General features: G+C 37.1%; 1 protein-coding gene across 5 annotated transcripts in view; it reads left to right on the top strand.

Moving 5' to 3' along the window:
• Positions 1–23443, top strand: part of EYA1 (EYA transcriptional coactivator and phosphatase 1) — a 151831-nt gene that overhangs the window by 100895 nt on the left and 27493 nt on the right. For 3 of the 5 annotated variants that reach the window (XM_071737770.1, XM_071737768.1, XM_071737766.1), the window contains exons 11-13: positions 5978–6120; positions 7302–7385; positions 13375–13464. In XM_071737770.1, coding sequence (XP_071593871.1) covers positions 5978–6120; positions 7302–7385; positions 13375–13464 — 317 coding nt within the window. The remainder of the gene's footprint in view (positions 1–5977; positions 6121–7301; positions 7386–13374; positions 13465–23443) is intronic. The other 2 variants (XM_071737769.1, XM_071737767.1) reach the window with 1 other exon arrangement.

Below are 23443 nucleotides of genomic sequence, written 5' to 3'. Positions count from 1 at the left end.
ATGCAAAAGTAATAAAATCATAGTTGAGACTGACATATTCAAACAACCTGCATCTTTTGCTTTCATTTTGGTATCCAGCAGTTGAAATAACACTGGCCTGAGGATTTAAGGTCTTTATTTGAAATTAAGTATAAGATCTGCGGGGAAGACATTAATCTGGGCACAATCTAAATAGGAAATATTTGTACATACCTATTTGCAGAGACGTTTGACTAAAGTAGCTATCTCAGACTCATCTCGTGCATGTGATTTACATTGTGACATGAGATATGATTACTTTGATAATGTGTGTTTACTTCTTTTTGCATATTCTTTCAGTGTAGTAGGGAAAAGGTCTGATGAAATTTACAACTCTTTTGTCAACAGCAAGAGCTTTACCCAAAAACTTGCCAGTCAGATTTACCTAGAGGTATACTTGATTTGGGCATTTCTAGGACAGCTAGATTCCTCCAAATTTGGAATTTGATACTGTTGCTGTGCAGTGTGTTGAAATCAGCAGTAAGAAAATACAGCAATTACTTAGTGGGATTTCCCTAAGAAACAGAAAGGGATTACAAAACACAGTGTTGCAAACAGTATCTCTGTGTCTCTGTTGTCTATTCATAAATAATCAATGTATTCTTATTTATGACATAATGGAAAATTGTCCCATGTGACAAAACCCTCAAAACAGTCCATGATGATGTATAACAGGGAAGTATATGCTTATGCTATAATATGTCAAGTTGAAATAGTATGGTTTCCTATACCACAGGGAAAGGTCTGCTACAGTATGGTTCATATATTTTAGGCAAAATAGAATGAAAACATATTGTATTCCTCAGAATAACAGTTGGTTGGAAAAGGAGGCATGCATTTGTAGAACTTGGATTAAGAATGCTCCCCTTATTGATTAGAGAAGTCAAGATTGGGTCTATTACACTTGGTCAAGATTTGGAAGAGGGAATTCTGAGTGTGTGAAGGAGAAACAAAGCCATTACATGTGGTGCCAGACAGCCTGAGGCAGAGTGCAGAGAGGTGCCAGAGCAGAGAAATCTAAAATTATGTGTGTATATTAATGGATGTAGAAGATTATTTGTTAATACAATTTTATTATAATCTTGTGAATTCATAGGCAACACACAGAAATGTCTTTAGTGGTCCAGACTGATGGATCATCTGGCCTCATACCCTGCCTGTCCCAGTGGCCATCAGCAGACACCCCAGGAGCAGCGGGAACAGGCTAAGCTTGTGTAAAACTTGCCCTAAGCACATTTCCAGCTTCCAAATATTTTCATCTCAGGATTTCCAAAGATGCTGTTGTTTGTTTGTTTAGGGTGTGCCTAATTAGGATTTTAATTTGGAGCAGGAGTCTGTTTTGAAGCAAAGAGCTTTGACTCAGCTGAGTGGTCCTAAAGCGCACCCATCTGGAGTCCCTCCAGACAAAACCAGCATGGAAGGTGTCCTCCTACACAGCTCATTCCTCTAGTCCCTATTGATAGGACACCAGATCAGGCTGGACATGATGAAATGATCTCCTAAAAGGGACGGGATATAAGAAGATCTTTTTTACCATGAGGTTGGTGAAACACTGGAACAGGTTGCCCAGAGCGATGGTAGATGTTCCATCTCTAGAAACATTCAAGGTCAGGTTGGCAAAGACTCTGAGCAGTCTGATCTAGTTAAAGATGTCCCTGTTAACTGCAAGGGGGGGATGAAATTTAAAGGCCCCTTCCAGCCCAAACCATTCTATAATTCTTTTATCTTAACTCCTTGTGTTTAGCCTGGCTGCTGCCAGCTTCCTTTAGTGATCTTCCTTTAATATTAGAACAGGCAGTGACGAGATGATCCTCCCCCTCTTTTCCACTAATGATTTTGTGAAGGGCTGGGTTTTCTTCTACAGTTGCTTGGCTTTCTGATGCTCAGGAACAGGGTAAAATTTAATTTGATGCTTTAGAAACATAAAAAATTTCTGCGTCTAATATTAAAATCTGCCTATTACTATGAAGTTACCTGATGTTAAACAAATTAACCTCCTCATATCAACAAATGTAGAATGATGGGTCTAACAGTAATGTGTGTTGTGGCTATATAGCTTGACTTAAGTAATTCTTTTGCTGCCCTGACAGATAAACCTGTCACTTAACAGCCTAATAAGCAAGCTAGGCTAAAGAAGTCTGGCAGAAACTACAGCAGAATGATATAAAGTTGTTTAGGAAACCATGTCCAGAGAGAAGTCAGTGAGAGCTTGCTGTTAAAATAGAAGGATGGCTACAGCAACATTCCTCAGGGTCTGCCTTGGGCCCAGCATTTTCATTAATCATTTAGATGACGGAACAGAATGTGTTTGCCTATTAAATATGTAGATGACACCATGCTGAGAGGGGCTGCGAGTTCTTTGGAGACAGGATGAGAACTCAAAAAATGGAGATGTGATCTGAATAGGAGCAGGTGTGAGGTATACATTTAGGCAGGAATGATGAACTGCACAAATGTGGGATGGGGAATGTTGGCAGCTCCTTCCAGGCTCTACCTTTCCCTGCAGGCCACTCCAGATATTAGTGGCACACCGAGTACCCTCAGCCGCTGTTGTTTTTCTTGCTCCAGGATTTGTCAGGCCTTGGGCTTGTCAAGGCTCAGGGCTCAGCTGGATACTGGATTCTTTAATAGGGTTTCCTTATGAGGACCTGAGAGCAACCATTGGACACTGAGATGGTAACCCAGCCTTGCACATGGAGGCTGCCCTGAGGAGCAGCTCTAATCCAAAGAGTACATGCTATGGTTTCCCTTTACATACATGGAATAAGTTTCTTACACACTATGTCACGTTTCCCCCCATTGGTTACTGCCATCTGTCACACTCTTCACAGCAGACTGGTCTCCTGTGTAGGCTCAGAAACTCCAGGTATTAGCAAGGTTGTGCATTCAGTTCACATGAAATATCTGGCCAGGTCTTTAAGAAATGACCCGTTAGGTGCCACTTCTTCCTTGGAAGAGGATATAGGAATCCTGAATTGAAAATGCTGCAGAAAATGCAAATTGTTCCCTTCCAAGTGGTGCCCAGGGGAGGGTAACCTGCGGGACATGGGAAGTAAAGCTTTGCTCAACTTTGCTTTGGATTATTATGTCCAGTTTGGAGAGAAAATAGAGAGCAATAATCAAAGCCTGGAAAAGAGGATCATCAGGGAAGGTTAACCTAAAAGCAAAGGGGATTCTGAGAGCAGTCTTCTGAGAACATGCAAGGACTATATATACCAGGAAGATATACCAAACACCAGGAAGGGAAGAATTTTTCCCCTGCTTTCTCAGCTAGAACTTCCATTGCTGTAACAAATGCTGAACTTGTATGTTTGTTTCTGATGGTGCCTGTTTTAAAGCAGCAGAGTACATTGCTAGGAGAGATCCACAAGAGCTGTACAGACAAATCTCCCTGGGAATGATGCAGGTACAGTGGGCCCCAAAGGGTGGGCTCTGCTGTGCCCAGCCAACCTTGAGGTCCTGAGGTAGGTTTGGGTGTCCCTGTCAGATGAGGTTTTGGTCCCTTCAGACCTGCACCTGAGAAGGGGAGATGAAAGTGAGTCTCTACTCAAATTTGCAGCCCTGTGCTTGATGCTTTGAATGCAGTATACTTAAATGAAGGTGTTTGCAAAAGCAGAAAGCTGGATGGCTCTTACAGACATTCCTTCCTGCCCTCCCTGTGATCTGCTCTGTCTGCTCACTCTTTTATGTTTACTTGGTTTTATTTGTCCTAAAGTGTGTTTTGTACTTTTTCCAGGCTATCCGTTCCCTGTTTTATTTAGTATTATTATTACTACCCCAGGCTTAATTCTTAGAACTGTTAGGTATATCATCTCTGTGAGAAGAATTTAAATATCTGACATGTAAAGCCAAACTCCTAAAAATACTGTCAGAGACCAAGAGCAATCCTAATTTCCATTAGTCAATAGGAAATACAATTTTTCATTATGTCTTGATCTTAGAGCACGTATTTAGAACATCACTGGACAATATAACTGTTGAACAAATTCCAGTCTATTTATTTAACTCATTTATAATTTATTTCAAAGATTTTGTGCATTTTTTGCTTTACTTTATTTTTATTTTTATTATTATTATTATTAAGGCTTTTAACAATAAAAATACTATATAGCAGATAAATTAACTTAGGAGGTTGGGATAACAGGTTGGCTTAAGAGGTTCATGTAATTTACACTAGTTGAGTTATGGTTTCTTAGTTTACCACAGAAGGTGAAAGAGAATTAGCATTCAGAGTATCAGTTTAAATATTCTGAAGTGTACATTTTCATAGGAAAAAAAATATATCATTGAAGTGTACGTCATCTTCAACTTTTAAACCACTCTATTTAGTTATGTAGACTGACAGCTGGATGAATTTGTGTTTGGCATGGACACAGAATCACTCTTTTAGGTATAGGTCAAGTCCCTTTTAAAGATTTTTTTGTTTTACCCAGAGTTTCACCTTTTTATTCTGCTTTGTGTAACGTAGCCTGAGATACTCAGGTAAAAGCATAATGGGTAATATATAATGTATACTCATTTCCATTAAGTGTAGATTTGAAAGCTGATCATAAGAACTTCAAAAGCTTTTCCTTTCATTCAGCACAAGTAACCATTATTATTTTAACTAACTGTGAATATGCAGTGTTACACAGATGTCCAGAATCTCCTCCTTAATCTAACCTTTGACCTCAACAGGATGGTTTTTAGAAGAGAAAGAAACATTTGTGTAAAAAGTATACCTGCCTGTTAAAACTGCAATGCCATGGCCTAGGCTGATTAAACAGTAAATTAAGATTGATTCAAATATCCACACCTGCTGAACTCTATGGACTAGTCAGTGTTAGCTTAGAAGTAAAATTAATAAATATATCATATGATGAAAATTCTAGCTGCCTTCACAAAAATAGGGGGTTTTGGGGGGTGGGGAGGGGAGGGGAGGGTGGGAAACCAAAACAACAAATCCTGTCAAAATAGAAGTCTTTCCTCTGTGAACTGTAGATGTGAAGGGAAGTCTTGATGAGAAATTTAAAAATGTATTGTTGTATTTCTGATTATTATGGTACTTCTAGTTTATTGACTTTGGAAGGATAATTTATGCTGAGTCTCTGTTTTCTTAATATTCAAGCCTATGAGCCTATGGATATTAAGAACAGCAAAGCATTTTTCACCTAGCATGTTTTTCTGAATACTTTGTGGTTCTTACATACCTAAATCATCATTCTTTTTTACCTGTTCAACAGTAAACATTTTAGTAAATAAATTTTGCTGAAGCCTAATAATTAGCATAGAATACTATTTATAAAGAATTTTAATCTGTCTTGAAGATACTAATTGGAAAAGTTCAGTGTAGTGTAAGCCTTTGAGAATACTGTAAGTTCATCTTTGTGGGTGACACATATTTAAACTTCCTAATTAATTGAACTTACCGTGGGAAAATAAGCACTCTCTTTTATGCCATATTTTGAAAGAATTCTATTAACCTGGCTCAAGTGTAGGGATCTAGAAGTACCTCCAATCAGGCAATTTGGAAAAGTTTTCAATTTCTGTATATTATTCTTTTTCACATCTGGATGTGGGGTTTTTTCCTTACCATTTACAATAATGGTTATCTTAAAGCATATTTGAAAATCTAGAATTAAATCAAGGTTGTTTTAAAAAAGCTGGTTCCTCTGAAAAGTGTTTGTTTAGAGCTTAATCTCATCCGTGTAGAAATACAATCTTCTGTATGATTTGCAGGAATGACAATTTTTTTAAACTTACTCCTTTTTTATATACTGAAATAATTTGTCTCTGTCTTTACATATAACTTGAACTGAATAAATTTATGTATCATCCCTGCTACTTGCCATTGTATATTCAATTATTTTAGTTAGGACTGTCGTGAACATCCTGGTTTCAGTATTATGTGTAAAAAGCAGTTAAGCTGAACATATTGAAGTTTGAGCTCAAGGGTGAAAATGTCATTTCTTTACTACAGCAGAATACAGTACAATCCACAGTCCATCAACACCCATTAAAGACTCAGATTCAGACAGATTGCGCCGTAGTTCAGATGGGAAATCACGTGGACGTGGCAGAAGAAACAACAATCCTTCCCCACCACCTGACTCTGATCTGGAGGTACATTATTTTGTATGCCCTTGACCTGCTACAGACTCTCATTTTTATCATTTTGCAGAGAAAATTATTATTTACACATGAAAAGTGAAGTGTCATTGGAGCTCCCTCTTTTAAACGTTATTATAGAGGATAGAATTTTTCTTCTAAAGAAAAATCCTCGTGAAGAGCATGGACTGTATCTGAAAAATATTGGGGGTTTCTTTCTCCTTTTGACTGAAAAAAAAAAAAAAAAAGTAGGCTTTTTGCAAGTCAAAGAAAGGTTTGGGTTTGGATAGGAGACACTTTTAGCACAACAGTGGGATTTGCTCCCTCGTGCTATACCCTTCAGTGGCCCAAGCTTTGTGTTGAAAAAGCATCTCTAGTGGCACACCAGAGCTATGAGTGTCCATGCTGCATTACTTTTCCTTTCCAGAAGCTCAGCCCCTTTGTCATCATGGGAAATAAATCTCAGCAGGATTTAAAATACTTGTGTTTGAACACTTTATTTTTCATTAAAATATCATTTTTGTGTGATAAGAGGACAAATTCAAAATACACGTTTTCCATTGGTTGTAAGCGAAAGAATTATTTACTCATGCCATTATTTACTCATGCAATTATTTACTCATGCCATTACATCATGCCATAAATTCTTACACATGTGGCCTCTAAGTTCGTAATTTTAATTCTTCGGGTGCCTAAAATCCATTAAAATTAGCATATATTTAAGGAATTTAAGTGCTTAGCAGCAATTATTTTTTATTTTGGTTTTAGATGTAATTTCCAATAGTAGTTATGTGAAACTTGTTGTGTAAGGCTTGCAGAAATCCATAATTCAAACCCAGATTTAATATTCAAAGGCTTCTCTTCATTTATTTCACCTTCTATCTCATCTTAATTTAAAATAATCCATCATATATTTAATTTGCTGTCTGTGTTTGACAATAATGATAATTTATTCTAATGGAATAATTTGATGTAATAGCAGTTGTAGTTAAAACCTAACAGATTGTATTACCCTATTCTGGAAAAAACCCAGAAGTTGTTAGTTCTGAAAATAAATGGCAAAGAAACTATGGTTTTAATATATAATCATTTCAATACAATTTTCTCATTTGTGCACTTACTGATTCAAATTTTAACTTTCCATTTCAAGTATCAGCTTCACAGAGGAACACATTGATTTGATTCTCTTTTTACAGAGAGTATTCATTTGGGATTTGGATGAGACAATCATCATTTTCCATTCCTTGCTTACAGGGTCCTATGCCAACAGATATGGAAGGGTAAGTGTCAAGAAACTGATGGAAAATTTCAGTAGTATTGGCTGGCTTACGGTTGATACACAAGGAAAACCAGAACATTAGTTAATTTTCCAGAGGCAAAATGAGACTGGTGTTTAAAGACACAAAATCAAGGAATAAAGCTGTTTCACATGTCCATTCTTTGTACTTACTGAGATCTTATATTCAGTAAATAATTCAGTAGTGTTGGGCATAATACTTTGACCATTTGAGGTTTGGTTTGTAGGTACACAGTGTCTGGAACCTGCTGATAGCATCAAAATCTGCAAAGGTTTAGCTTCCCTCAAAGGGTGAAGAACTTCCAGAAGTAATTGCTAAAATAACATTGCAGTTCCCAGCAATCAGCAAGGGACCATGCTCTGTATTCAGAATGCAAGAGGAAGAATACTTTTGGAGACTGAAAGATTAGTCTAAAATTTTTCACCTTACCTTTTTTTTAGTCTACATATCGACTGATGTTTTTGAAAGTGTGCTTCTGAGTCAAATATTTCTATTATGCACAGTCTATAAATCATAACTGAACTGATGAGTATGTCTACAGGCTGTGGGTTTCCTTGGAAATTCTCAAAAGAGAAACACAGTCTTAGGTGGATAAGAACAGTTTATGAATGGAATGCCCTGGTGTGATCAAACGTCGTTTTTGCAGGATTGTATTTGAAAGCTGATGTCTCCTCTTGAGCTGGATTATTTGGTAGCCTTAAGCAATTCTTCATCTAAAGAACAACTACATAGTTTTATCTGCCTTCATTTAATCACCTTGTCTTCCTGTAAAGCTTTTATTTATCACAAAAAAGTTTTACTGTATACCCCACTGAGTGAAGGGCAAAACTGCTTTAGTCAGTGATGGAGTTGGGTTCAGAATTCCCCCTAACAGTTTTTGCATTATAAAAATCTAACACAGTACCTCTAATCTGCCTCTAAAATCTAACCCTAACCCTAACCTTTCTAGCTTGTTCTGTTGTGTGTTTTCAGAATTATTTATTGAAATAGCAGCTACCTGTTTGAGGAACATAAATAGGTTTTTTCATTTTGTGTCAGAAAAGGAAGTTAATTTAGCAGCATTGTTTTCCTACATGTTAATAGTTTCTGCCTAGGTAGTAAAAAGAGACCAAAAGAACTCTAAATGTTTTGACAGTTACTGTATGTATACATATAGACAGTAGCATTATAGAGTATTAAACATTTACAAGAAGTTGTTTTCCATTTCTCAGCCTTCTATAAGGATAGGAAACAGTCCCTCCAAAATAAGTTCTTGCATGGCAAACCAAGATCACCAAATATGCAAGAATTTACAGCTCAGAATGAGAAAAATAAATCCCTCACCAAAAAGCCTCAGTGCCAACAGAATCTTACCACTTGATTTTAGGCAGCAGGAGAAGGGCTGGAAAGACATAATTAGTTATTGCTGTAGAAGAACTTGTGCAAGCATATTGTTTCCATTTGTTACTAGTTCCCTAAGTGTTTCATTAGTTGAGACCTGAACATAAACACCTTTCTTGCTGGATCCCTGAGGTTGGGAAAAGCAGCTAATATTCAGCAGCAAAAAAAAGATGTATTCTGCAAGAAGGTGGGTGACTCCTGGTTGCAGTTCCACCACTGTTGTCACTGTTCACTTGAGATGGAGCTTTTGCCCTGTCTGGCTCTAGTGGCATGGCATGTGGCAGAATACTTCTCTATTGCTGAATGACAACCCACTGTGGATGTTAAGAGAGGGATGAGGGCGTAAGTGCCTGTGGATAAATACCCCTTTTTTGGGAGGGGTAGCAACGTGCATCTCTTTGGCTCTCAGGTGCAGTCGTGAGAGGGTGCCTTTCGTCCTTGTTTTCTTGAAGTTTCATTCATATTACAATTTCTCTTGGGTTATTGGCAGCTTCAGACAACTGTTGGCAATTTCCAGAGACTTTAGAGGAAGATAGTGTCAAATGTTGAAAGCAAACATGCTAAAACATGTATCTGTCGTATCTGAAAATATGTCGTATTTTAGGGTCTATTTGCAGCAATGGGAGGTGCCCTTTTTTCTTTTTTTTTTTTTTTAAAAAAAAAGCTTGTTTCCTAGTGATCATTGGCCTTCAAAATCAGAAATCAAGATCAGTCAACCTGAAAAAAAATAGTAGAGGTGAATTTTTGCTCTTTTAACCTGTGTTTTGCTTTTTGAGTGATCTAACATCATGATCTGATATGCTTCTGCTCTGTGGTGAAGGCTAGAAATGCCCTTTTAAAAAAGCAAATCTAATCTGCTTACATAACCATTAAAATACAAAAGCTGGATTTCCAGACAAACAAAAATATCCTAATTAAATAGTAGAGGATTTGGCAACTTGGCATTCAGGTCTTTTCATAATGCCTGAGTGAGTTTCATGGTGAATGACTATGAATGATGAAGCAGCCCTGCTGCTGAAGGGATTGACTTTCTTTTCCTTATTCTCTACCTTGTTCCTCGTAACTACTTGCTTGTGCCACACTTTTCTGTATGTTCTTATTTCTCATCTGTTTTTGTCACCTGCCCTCCTTTTGCTGCTGTTGTGCTCTGCTTTCTCCCTGCTTTTGTCCTTCATCTTTTTTGGAACAAATAATACCCTTAGTTTTTAAGTTTGGGCACTCAGAAAGTGAACTGCTACACTTTTATTTAGATGTGATTTGAATTTTGTGAATTTCATGGAAATGTATAAAACTACTGTAGGAATAGATTTCGTAGTTCCAGAAGAGAAGAAAAAGAGGCAAATCAAAACAATTCCATTTATTTATAACAAAATTTTATTTTGTTATATGTACAGAGAGAGATCTGTTGATCAAATATCAAGTTATCAGTTATTGTATTGACACCAGGGCTTCTGAGACCTCAAAACTTTGGTTTTGAGTCAAAAGTCAACTGAATAAGTTTTGGAATTTGGAAAAAGTCAGAGCCCTTTAGTATTTTAGAGCAGGTGGAAATACGTCTCAGTATTGGCACTAGAAGACTGTGGTCTTTACATTTCCATTCTCCTGAAAGCACTTATATTCAGAGGCTGTAAAGGAATTTTCCTTTAAATTATAAGCTATTTTAATGTGGTTTAATATATATAAGAGATTGAGAAAAACAAAGCCTGGTTTCACTTAACCCTTCATTTGTGACCTGTAGGCTTAAGTGGAAAATAAGCCTTGTACCCAAAGTGAACTTTCCTGTTTTTCAGCTTCTTGTTTCTCCACAAAACAAAGAAACCAAGTGGGTAGAATTTAGAACTGACATACAGAGAATGTTTTGGCTCCAATACCAGTATTCAAAACAAGAGGCCTGCTTAAGCAGTTTGACATTGGTATTTCTTTTCTTTAGCTAAACTCTGCCTCCCTCAGAGATTTGTACCTGATTTTGACCATACCTGAAAAGACACTCCACCTGAACCTGCAAATCCCAATCAATAAGAACAGATTGTTTGCTCTCCTCCTCATTGTGTGACACCTTGCAATAATTAGTTAGCAATTAGTGGCTTAAAATTTAAAAGGAGGGTTGGATATGGCCTTATTAAAAAAAAAAAGAAAAAAAAAAAAAAAAAACCAAACGAAAAAAAACCCTCAAAAAAACCCCCCAAAAAAAAACCTCACCACAACTTATTCAAGACTTGGCTTTTTTAAAGTTTTCAGCCCCCACCATAATGTCTGACTGAGAGTTCAATCTCCTGCAGCCCCTTAAACCAAGACTCTTGTGCTTTTTACTAGAGCAGTTGCAAGACTGTGACTATGAAGATACTTCAAACCCTAATGCAGTTAAGACTTTTATTTCTGTTAAGTACGTGGGTATCCAGAGCTGCAAATTAACACAATTTTTATCCTAAGTGGAACTTTCTATAGAAAAAGATTGTGTTTAATCAAGGAATTAAGATTTATTTGAAAAGCAACCTGCTTTGTTTCTGCTCTTTGCTTTTATGGTATTCAATCTGACATTTTCAGTAGGTGCCAATGATTTTCTTAATTGTTTTTCTCCTAATTAAATTAAACTAATAAATGGTATTATTTTAATATTACTTCAGAGAAATCTCCTTTTTAAATAACTTGGAGTGAAATGGTTCACAGAAAGGTTTACAAAAAGTCATTTTTCCAGACTCAGAAATGTGATACAAATTAAATAAAAATGTTAAATTTAAGTCATGCATACATAGAAACTTAAAGTATATGCTCACAGCTATGTCTTTAAAATTAACCACATGGGTTCATAACCAACGTCATGTTCTGTCTGCCAGTTTATTCTGCTTTTCAGAATGATTTTCATATTCATGGACAGAAGCTCAGAATGGGATTAGTTCTGTATTATTATGTTAAAAGTAGATAATAAACATGTAGCTACTGATTTTCATTTTGATCTTAGACCCTTATTCCATCTAACTCCTTTAACTGGAGCAGACTGGGGCAAATTCTGTTAGTGCTCAGGCATAACAGAAATGCTTGTTGGGTTTAAAAAAAAAAAAAAAAGATGAAGGACGGTTGGGTGGTAACTGGACCCAAAGATAAGCAGGAATGTCAGAGAAAGAAGTAGCCTCAGGCCTAGCTAGAGAGAAAATATCACCTTCTTTTCACATGGCCTACAAAAGTAAAATACAAGACCAAGACATAGGTCTACAAATAGAGCAATATTAAAAGAGAGAATACTTTTGTTCATATTCTAAAGTCTTTCCATTTGAATTAAGAAGCCAAATATTCTATTTTTTTTTCTTCAGTGCCAGTTTAAATAGAAGCCTTATTTTTAAGGGCAAAGTTCATGAAAATAGAGTGATGTAATTTTTTTCCCAGTTGTAAAGGTTACTTTTTTGGTACGAGAACACTTATTTACTCTTAATGTATGTCAGTTCAATAGTAGATGTTTTGTCTGTTCTATGTAGCTTTGTTTCTGAATTCTTCTTCCCAAAATTCTTTTTGGGGGTTGAGGTTTTTTTCTTTTTACTTAGGATTTGCAAACAAGCTGACAAATCACCTTTCTTTTCCACCTCTTTGCTTCTGACACACTTGCCTTTTAACCAGTAGTTATAGAAAAATGTTTGAAAGTTCAAAGATCATGTTGAAACACCTATTAATTTGATTGAGAGGTGGAAAAAGAAACTAGGGACTGCATCTCTGGGTTTTTAACTTTGGGTTGTCATCGGGCTTAGAATATTAACTTATTTTAAGTAAAATATGGGTTGTCACTTCTGCAATTCTGTTTAAAATATAATTCCTAACAAACTAACATTGTTAATACAGGATGTCATGGGATACTATAACATGTTCTTTCAAACTCATGCTTCTGTGCACTTGGATATACTTGGCATTATAATTGAGAAACCCTATATCAAATGTATATATTAGGCTTTCTTTTAGATTTTTCATATTGAAAATATGTAAAACACAAAAAAATTAAAACAAGACAAACATCTGTAATGCATTTGGTAACCACAATGCTGAACATGCTTTTTGAGTTTATGAGCTCAGTAAGGAATAAGTTGTTATGGTAATTTCTGTAGAGAAGTTAAAGTGTGTTATGTATTAATAACAAACAATAGATTTGTTCACCCTGCATGGGTGGGCCAAGTTGGAAGCATAATTAAAGCATGGTTTTCTGGAGAATCAAGGAGTGGTTTGAAATATAATTGCCATTTGCAAATAAAACATAAACAGTGATTTGCTTTAAAGTCACTAGGTATTCCCAGGACTGAACCCTTTCACTTGTCACCAGTGAGAGTTTATTTTGAGGAACAATAGCATTATCGGGCCCCTGGTTGATCATAAAACTTGACCACAGAGGTCCCACTGCAGGATCACAACATCAGCTGAGTTATGGTCATATTTTTTTAAGTGTTACTGGTAAATGTTACAGGATTAGAGGGTTGCTGAAGTTAAAATGAGCAAGAGGACGTTGCATTTAATACACCAAATAATCTCTCTTGAATAGCTATTCCTCCATGTATAGTTAGGTATGTATGTTAGGCATGCTATAGATGGTTTACTTGCCTAATTTCTTCTTTAGGATCCACCCACCTCTGTGTCTCTCGGACTTCGAATGGAAGAGATGATTTTCAATTTGGCAGACACGCATCTGTTCTTTAATGATTTAGAAGTAAGTGTTCACTCTTTGAAAACACAGAGGTGATTTAATGTTTTCCTCTTATAATATGTTACCAGTGGTTTGACTATTGATTTTTGTTTCACTGCTCTAATATGGAAATGTTTAGAAAATATCTATATAATTTAGTCATTAGGATATATAGTAACACCTGCACTAAATGTCTGCACAGGCGTTCAAAGGTTACAAGTGTTTAAGCAGCAGGGTTTTGTCCTCACAGGTCTCAGTATTTATGGCCACAGCAGACAAGTTAGAAGTGCATACACCAAAAGCATCTACAAACATTAAAATTCAATAGTCTGCAGGAGCCATTCAATATTAAACTCCAGCTTCTATAAAGAGTTAATGGCTGGGTACAGATTTCTCACCCACATCCCACTGTGGGCAAGTATTACCTTAAACCCAAGGGGAATCCTGAATGTTGTATAGGCTGTCAGTCTCAGTGGCTTGTTCCTGGGGGTCCCCAGCCTTCCCTGCAGCAGGTACCATTTGTTCCCTGCTAGGGTTTCCCTGCAGCATCCAGGGAGGAGCTGGTGTCAGGGTGCCAGGGGCTTTTTAGGCCCACATAGGCTCTGGTTTGGCAATGCATATGAGATTGTTCTAAAAGTATCCGAACTGCTGAAAGAGACTGTCACCATGATGCCTGGCTTTTTCATCTTGAAAGGGAAAAAAGCAATTTCTGATCATATTTTAATAACACAAAAACATGAAAACAGTCAGATTTCTTTCCCATCATAATGAAGACAGCTGTTTATTTAAAATCCAACTGCTAAGCAAGCTTGTGGTGGGGCTGCCAACACACATTAATCATCAAGTTGTTGTTTTGCTACATTTTAGAATAGTGTGTTATTCCAGACAGGCAAAAGAATCTGAAAGATTCAAATGCAACTTTTGCTGATCAAAGTTAATTGGCAGCAATTGGCCTTTAAATATTTCCTGATGTTTCCCTTTTCAAAATCAAGCAAAATACACCTTATTTAATAGATGAGCCAAAATAATTTGAAAAATGCCAGTGTGTGATAGACCTCAAATGTGGTTTGTCCAACATCTGTCCTATATTTTGATTCATTTTCATCTAAAAAGAAACCACTCGCAGATGATTTGGCATCTTAGGATGTAATGAAATTATTTAAATGTGCTTTTTTTCTTCTTCCATTCCTTTGTGGAGGATTTATTTTTTATACTTATGATAAAATAGATAAGTTCTTGAAAATTTAAAGTAGTGTTTTCTTTTGTTAAGGTAGCTGTATGTATAGATGTGATAGTTTTGAATATAAGAAACACTATCAGTGAGTTGCATGCATGGAACTGGTTTTTCAGATTTGTAGAAAAGTATAACAAAGCTAGTTATTTTCCAAATCTGTTTCTGATTTCTGATTCTATTTAATTTTATCCAGAGCAGAAAGTACTACTGTATCTTACCACCATATTCAATAAAGTTCAGTTTGTTTTTATTTGTTGTGCATAGCCAGATACTCAATGGACTTGTAGTTACTTCTTCATACATGTTTGTCAGCACCACTCACTTCAATGGAAGTTAATCAACTGCATCTTAGGGATCGTAGATTATCTTCTTCTAATTGGCCTGTTACTGCCTCTACAGTACAGCACAGATGTTTATTCACTGAGGATTTTTGAAGCTGTGTACGAAAAAAATACTGTCCAGGTGGTTCATGGAAGCAAAGGAGCTCACTGCATGAACTTGGTTCTGTGTATTTTCCCCATTACAAGCCAATTTGTCTTGTTTCTCCAGACTCAAGTGTAATAGTCAGTGCCTGTGCCCTCATCTGCCTTCTTCTGAGAGGCATTTAGGAGTAAGCAGTAGTGCTCATGTCCTTGTACATGTCCTTACTTCCAAGGAAAATGAGCTGCAATCTGAAATATCCTGGCCTGTCCAAGAGAGAGAAGAGCATGTTCAGCAGTGCTAGGGAGTGGGTTTGTCATGGAGAAGTCTACAGAGAAGTACATAGGAAGGGGGAGAGCCTTTTTTTTTCAGGGCAACAGTATTGTAAAGTCTAGATCTGGCTACAGATCTAGAAAAATGTTGGAAAAATGTTGCAGCCAGTTGGTGTTCTTGAGCAAAGGTGTCCTCCTGGAGCTGCAGTTTGTTGTTCTTACGAGCTTTGCTGTTCTTAGGAGGGCCTGCCTGGTTCCCAAGGCCTGTGACCTCGGGGCAGATTTTTAATATCCATCTCAGAAACACAAAGTCCTTGCTTGGTGGTTTGGAAGTTCAGGCTATCCTATAGCTTGACGGGCTTCCATGAAAACTGCAGGCAATTTGGCTTGGCTGTGCCTCAGGCTCATAGCATCTGTTCTTGCTGATGAAGGACTGAGTGTGGAAGATCTAGTGGTGAACCCTCCTCAAGCCTAAGCTTTACAATTCATGTGCATAAGCATCTGGGCTCTTAGGAACTGAGAAGTTTGCAGGCAACAATGCCAGCGAGCCGCAGAGTTTGGGCATCCTTGCCCAGAATTTGTATGAAGACAGGCAAAGCAGGATTTGGAACACATCGAACCCACAGTGTCTTTGGGTCTAGGCAAAATTTAAAGTGGGAACCTGAAAGCTGATGCTCTCCGTCTCACCCAGGCTCAGAGGGAACCCTTCCTGGCATATGGAGAGAATGGGTTTATGCTCAGGCAATCATCTGTCATAACTTGGCCTGTGATATGCATTTTTGCAGATACCACAAGTTAATGCTTTTTAATAAAAAATTTCTTTTCATCTGATGTGTTCCAGAGAGCTCTAATCAGAACAACTCTCTTGTTATCCAAGTTAGGGGGAAAGTATTTTGTCTTTTTATAAACTGCTGGAGATTGATTTAACATTTCTGAATTCAAAGGACAGAGTTGCAGCAGTGATCTCCAAAGCACTGCTTGATTTGTGTGCGACCTAACTGGCTTTTTAAAGCTCAACCTAGACAATCATTTTTTTGTCTACATAAAGTGAATCAATGCCAATGTGTAACAGTTGCAAACTATTTCACCCATCCTCATTTAGTAGAAGGGAGAGCTAGGTAGGTGAATCATCTGATTTCCTATATGTTTCTCTTAATAAATGGTGTTTGTAAAGTGGCATTTTTCAAACTCAATGAAGGTAGTGGAAAAACAGAACAGGTTGCCCAGGGAAGTAGTTGAGGCCTCATCCCTGGAGATATTCAAGGCTTGACAAGGCTCTGAGCAATCTGATGTAGTTAAGGATGTCCCTGCTTACTGCAGGGGGTTGGAGTAGATGACCTTAAGAGGTTCCTTCCAACCCAAATTATTCTATCATTCTATGAAAAAAAATCAGTCGTATATCACCACTTTTTAAGTTTATTCCCCTTATCAATGGGTGAGTTGTACTTATATTTACAATTAGGTACTGTATTCTCAGTTTGTACTAGTTCCTAGTTTATTGCTTTGAGAAAAAGTGAAAGAGAGGGCTTATTTCCTTCACGCAGATTTATTTGGAGTAATTAATTCCAAATTGATATAATAGCAAATAATTTCAAATCTCAAAGGAACATTTCTTAAACAGCATGTTAAAGAGCTATGTCAAAATTTTTAACACACTGAAAGGAAAATTTTAGTGTTTACTAATGTATAATTTAATCTATGTACCATAACAAACAATGCTCTCTTGCATTTAGAGTAGTTTCATAATGAAATTATAGAAGTATAGTAGGCCAAACAGTAGAAAACAGTGTAATGTCCTCAAAATTTAGATTCCAAAATCTGTATTTGGGCTACAAAATAGGAAGTTTAGATTTTCAGTATTGAAAATTTTCTTTTGAATATCTCATGTGCTGTTCCATAGTAGGATTTTAATTGTGTGCACCAGTTGCGTTGGTGTAGTGCTCTCAGAAGAATCAAATTTATCTAATTAAAAGAGAATGTGTGATTTTGCATGCTGATTATGTTGGGGATAATGAGTGATAATATTTAAGTGGCATATAGGGAGCAATTGCACATTAGGTATTTTAAGATGTATGCAGCAGTGTTTTAGGGAAGTTAGCAACTTGGTGATAGAATTGAAGCATGACATCTACCTATCTGCATCATTGAAGATTGTTTATATTTACTTACTTATACTGAACCTCCTAAAAGATTAGTTTATTAATCTCTTTGGCATATCAGGTGCCTATTATAACTAGGTATGTTAAAGGAATAATTGTTAGTAGTGAATTATTATGGCACCATCTCATTAGATCTGTTCATTTAGAGATATGTATTGAAGCTGAAAATGTAATTTATAAAGTCTTTTTTTTAATCTTTATTCTTCCCTAATATTATTATTAATAGTAAACATTTTTGTCTGTATTTAATTTCATTGAAGTAGTTAAAATCAAATAAATTAGTAATCTTATTTTATTATTTTTTTTTCCCTTAGACATTTTGTTTCTGTCTGTTCATTTCACATTTTGTTGTGGACTCTTGTGCAGGGTTTCAAATAAGGCTATGTATATTATGATACTATTGAAAAAATAATTTTGACACCTGAGAAATGCAATAATGTATAAGGGCACAGAAATTATTATTAGCATTCATTTTTCTTCTGTCAGTGGGGGATATATAAAGCACACTCATGGCTTCATAGTTCATGTCTGTAGAGTCTTTGTAAAGAGGTGATATGTGTATGGGAGTAATTTATAATGAATGGCAGCATGGTGTGAGTTTTTAAGCTACATTAGTTGATGTATTTCTCTTAACAATAAAAGATGAGAGAAAGCTATCAGGTATTCCCATAAAGCAGTAACTAGTTCTTTGGGAAAAGGAAAAAAAAAAAAAAAGAAGGAAAAGTTGGTTATGTTAAAAAATTAGGAATGCTGACCTTGATTAATTTCTCCTCAGTTTCTTACTCAGAATCCACCTAGATGTATATTAATGTGTTCATGATGAAAATTCAGAGCATGGTCTCTTTTGCATGTCAAAAAGAACTGTGTAACTGCTTTATGATTACAAGCATGGTGTTACTCCAGATTAATGAACCTTTAAGACATTGCATTACCACATCACTATGCACAGACCCCTCTGGAAAGCCACCTGCATGAATTTTCCCTGAGATTCATCTCTGTCTGTACCCAGAGCTGGCTGGAGCAGCAGCCTCCCTCCCACCCCTGCCCACCGGGCAGCACCTTTGCTCCTCTGTCCTGCCCTCTTGCCTCCCACACCAAGGAGCATCAGAAGAGCAGCTGTCTGCATTGCTGCCACTCTCCTGCCTCTCCACTCCTTTAAATAAAGTTAGATTAATACAGAGACATTTTACAAATCCTTCACTTTACACATATAGGAACACGCCCAGCTCTCATGAAGTGCCACGATCCTGACTTGCATAGTTTAAAGCAAAGGATAAACAACCTTTACACCCTCACATTCTCACACTCTGTGTTTGCCCTGAAAACCTCCTCCCTCCAACCACATGGCAATAAATCCTTTCAGGACTCCTACTAGTCTGTAACTGCTAGCTTGGTTTTACTCAGATCTAGAAGCTGATAGGTAGAAATTAACTGCCATATATTTTTTTTTATGAAAACTGCCCTTTGTGGATTGTTTCCTGCATAATTTACTGTGTGCATGTGCCTGCTCTCCTTGTTAGTAGCTACTGGTCATCCACTATCAGTACCAACACTGCCTTTCCCTTGTATTCCTTTGAAAGCTCAAGGCTCTGTGGAGGATACCTCTTCTAATCAAAATGTGACCAGGATGTCTGACACACAGAGCCCTTCTGTTGCTTTAAGACATGTAAAGGACCTCAAAGGTCCATGTTGCAAAACATACTCTCATGGCACTAAATCAGATGATGATACCTTCTGTACTAACACTGGGAATTGAAGGGATTACTCCAAGAAGAGGTGCTCCAGATAGACTGTAGTGAGAGGTCAGGCATGAGAGAGGGAACAACAAAACCGTGAAGCCTGATTGCAGGGGGAAACTCCAGTGTTAGTTTCTCTTTGGCCTTTGCCTTCAATTCTTCCAGGTGAAACTAGGCTGCCTCCCTGCTGCTGGAAGCAAATGCACCATATAAATCACTTCTGGGCTTCAAGGAGACCTTTTCTGCATGACAGGGACATATATTCTTCTTTTCATCAGCTTGAGAATTTTCTCCTTTGTAGGTCTCAGTAACACTGCAGGGGACTAAGTGACTTTCCTCCCAGGTCCTTCAGTGACGGTGCTCGCTGCTACGTCCCCAGCGTGCCACGCAGTGCCCTGCAGGAATGCTGTGGAATCAATACAGCCATATGTTCAGGTTCTTTAATCCATAGGAGAAAGGGAAACTATTTCCCCTCAGACCTTGATACTTTAATATGCCACAGACTCAGACTGGTAACTCTAAGCCCAGTAGCAGTCTGAAGCATGATTTGGGATTGTGAGCATTATGATAATATACATTATTGAATAATAACATTCGACAGACTTATTGTGTGCAGGTTACTGCACATCTCAAAGAACCATGACCACTCTAGTGTAAAATACTCCTCTCTCTGAAAGCATTTTAGCACATCTGGTCCTAGAGTCAAGTAATCTAACAACTGAGCTGCTTGGATGCAAGCCAGCCCTAAAGTAAAGCCTTTACCAAGCTCCAGAGCAAGCTGGGGGAGCGGGCTGGCCACTGTTAGCAGTGTGGAAGCCCATCATTTATTTTCTCACATTTCTCTTGTGGAAATGTTGTAGAGCCAGCTTTGAGCAGGCATGATGGGTATGGTGCTGCCTAGATTTGAACTTAACTAAGTTGTAGAGAGGTCCACAGTCAGTGATGGGAGCTGGAGGAGCTGCATAGCCAGGCAGACCAAGATAGTGGAGAAGGACTGTGAAAACGTAATCACAGAGAGAAAAGTTTGCTCAACTTCTCTGCAAAGAAAAAAAGCAGATCAAGATTGTTTTGTGCCTGAAGCCAGCTACCCTCCAGGCTCACATTTGTGAACAAATGTTCACATTTACAGTGCAAACCTTTCCTGACATTAAATACTAATTAGCTGTCTGGTGCACCTGTTTTACATACTTACTTGTGTAGAATGAAATGGAACAAGATCTGGTTTTCTGCTTGCTACTACTTTGTAATTGCTGATCTAATTCCTGTAGTGTCCTCATCTAGACATAAGGATGATGGTTAGGGTTAAGATGGTATCTACAGGTGCAAGGATGGTAATTCAGTTATTAAGTACTCCAGAAGGAAGAGACAGCTGAGTGTGGTGATTGTAGTATTCGTTATTGTGTGCAGTTGTAGTAATAGTTGGCTTTCTAACAATGGCTGGGTCTCTTAATATCTCACTCAGGAATATCTGGCACAAATGCTTTCTTTGCTGACATGATTATAAAATGTCTCTATTCAAAGAACTTTTTCTTTTTAGATTTTGTATTAATTTTGTAAGTTAATTATTATTAATGCATTTCATTATGTATTATTAATTATGCATTAAAAATGCATTATTAATACGTTTCAAGTACAGACAGTTTTTAAAAAGTGCAGGGTAAAAATAACATTCCATCATTTAGAGCAGAAGGGCATCAGCCATTACTGACCATTTCAGTGCTTCAGGTGGCCGTACTTGAGCACTTGTAACCAGTATGAACCCAGTGTAGTCTGCTGTTTGGTACCAGGGCTTCTGTTTGGGATGCCTAAATTTTGTTGTAGTACAAGCTAAAGAGTAGGTGACATGCTTTGTGAAGAGATACACAGGAGTGTAGATACACAGTAGAGATAGTGAAACAACATAGTTGTTCTAAAAACCTGTCTAAGGCTTAAGAAATGCAAATCATGCTGTAAGAAATTTAACAGACTGAGAAGTTTGCAGTCTATTTTCATGCTTGTGCTGTCAGTCCATTAGCAGATACCAAAACACTTGCTTAAATTAGATTGCTGACACATAAACACCTGCCCCTAATGATTTTTTACTTTTGAGGGGTTGCAAAATCCCTGGTACATGGCACAGAGCTCTTTTGCCAATGCAGGTCATGCCCTAAACACAGATATGATATACTGCTTGGGGGCCCAGCATGTTACATCTAAAACTAGGTAATGATGTGATCCATCCTAAAGTCCTCTTAGTGTCAGAATTTTCATTTCAGATTTGAAATTATTTGAAATGATTTTTATTATTTAAATTACCACATAAGTCTGAAATAATAGAATAGTGATTCCAAATGAAGGAATAAATGGTTGATGCTAATGCTAAAGGCAGCTAATGTTTTTATTAATTAATGCAATGCTTTTCATTTGTTCTAATACAGAGAAGCTTCTCTTTGGCTTTTCATATTTCACAGAACTGATGTGAACAAAATGTTTTTTTGCATTCTCTTTAAATATTATGAGTACCACTGAACAAAAGCCTACTACAGATGTCAATACTGTAGTTATGACTCATTCATAACACATTCATAAGTTTACCAAATTATCCATTATTAGCTTATAGCCTAGAAGTCTAAACGGTTTCACAAAATCAAATAACATTCCTGAGCAGTAGATTTTATGTTTTGGTCTCTGATTAAGCTGACAGATGTGCAAAACCTCATAGAGCCAGTCATGTCCCTGGTGCAGCTGCAAGTGCTGAAGAGTGCAAGTTATTCCAGCTAAGATCAACATTAATTTGCACTCAAATATCTTTCCCAGCCCACCCTTTCTGCTCACGTAATGTAGTTATTTTATGCTGATTCCACTGACTGCTTTGAGAAAAACATTTTTTTTTTCTCACTGAACTCTTTGAATGAAAAACCCAGAAGACAAACTAAAGAAAACATAATAGTCCCCTCTAAAAATTTTTCCCATGTTGATTTGGGAACCACTTCACCTCCAGACCTCAGGTTTGCATTATTTAGGCTGGTGTTTTAAGTGGATTAGTCTCTGAAAATGATGTACCTTTTAATTTAGGAAATCTAGGCAAATCTAAGTGTTATCCTTGCATTCCATTTTGCAGGATGAGATCACAGTAACCAGTCCTCACATAAGGGAAATCGTAGTGTAAGCATCTTAGCAATATGCATGGTAGGTAGTTTCTCTCAACTTCTCCCATCTAGGTTTAATTTTATCACAAATTTACAATGTTGTTAGTCCAGTGGTCTGGTATCTTGAGAGTCATCAAGCAGTTTTTGCTGGCATGGTTACGTGTGACTGTTACAACTAGTTTAAATTTTAAGAAAATATACATGCACATGTATTTTAAACAGATCTGTTTGTGCTGGGGAGTTTGTAGGAGTCGTATTAAAACGTTGCTACAGGGAGAAAAATTAAGAAGTGTTTTTCATTCATTTTGTTTTAAAAGCACGAACGGAGTGCTTGAAGTTGGTTCCCAAAATGTTTGAGTTTCGTGGTCTCAGGAGGTTTCTACTGTTTCAGTGTGCTTACAATAAGGCCTCTATCTGAATTTCATCCACTTCAATGGTCTAATGAAACTTTAAAGAAAGGGGGGAGGGGACTATTCCCATTACTTGTTGCAGTATCACTTTTGTTTTTCTGTGTTTTAAAGTAAAATTTGACTTCTGTTACCTGTATTTTTTCAAATTGCTTTTAGATATGGTCAAGAAGCTTGTTGATTCTTTAGTGGACTAAAGTGATCTTAGAGTGTGCTGTTAACACATGAGGATTTAATGAGGATTTCAAAAAATGTAAATGAAAAGCTGAACAAAAGAAACAATGAGGTATTGAAGGAATGGAGTATTTGGTTGCTTTTTTTTTTTCTCCCAAAGATCCTTGTCCATTTTTAACAGGGCAGTCCAAGCACTCTCTGAATGTTACCTGCAGTACTGTGCAGTCAAGGGATAGTTCTTAGGTGTTCACTGACAGCAGAGTACAGACTGCTGATAAGAGTATGGAGCTTATCTGAAGCATTACTGCCACAAGAAAGATCAGCTGTACCTAATCAAGCAATCCTTTATGAACTGTAGAAAATCACTTCCAATCGTTTGAAAAATCTCCTCTTTTTCTTCTGGATATTTGTATAATTTGCACTGTGAATGTAAAGTGTGGTCACACAGGGGTTAACACCTTCCCTAGTGCTGG

The sequence above is a fragment of the Heliangelus exortis genome, chromosome 2 (assembly GCF_036169615.1).
Source record: "Heliangelus exortis chromosome 2, bHelExo1.hap1, whole genome shotgun sequence".
In the NCBI taxonomy this organism is placed as follows: domain Eukaryota; kingdom Metazoa; phylum Chordata; class Aves; order Apodiformes; family Trochilidae; genus Heliangelus; species Heliangelus exortis.
The sequence above is the reverse complement of the archived record's forward strand: the minus strand, read 5'-3'. Positions and strand labels throughout refer to the sequence as shown.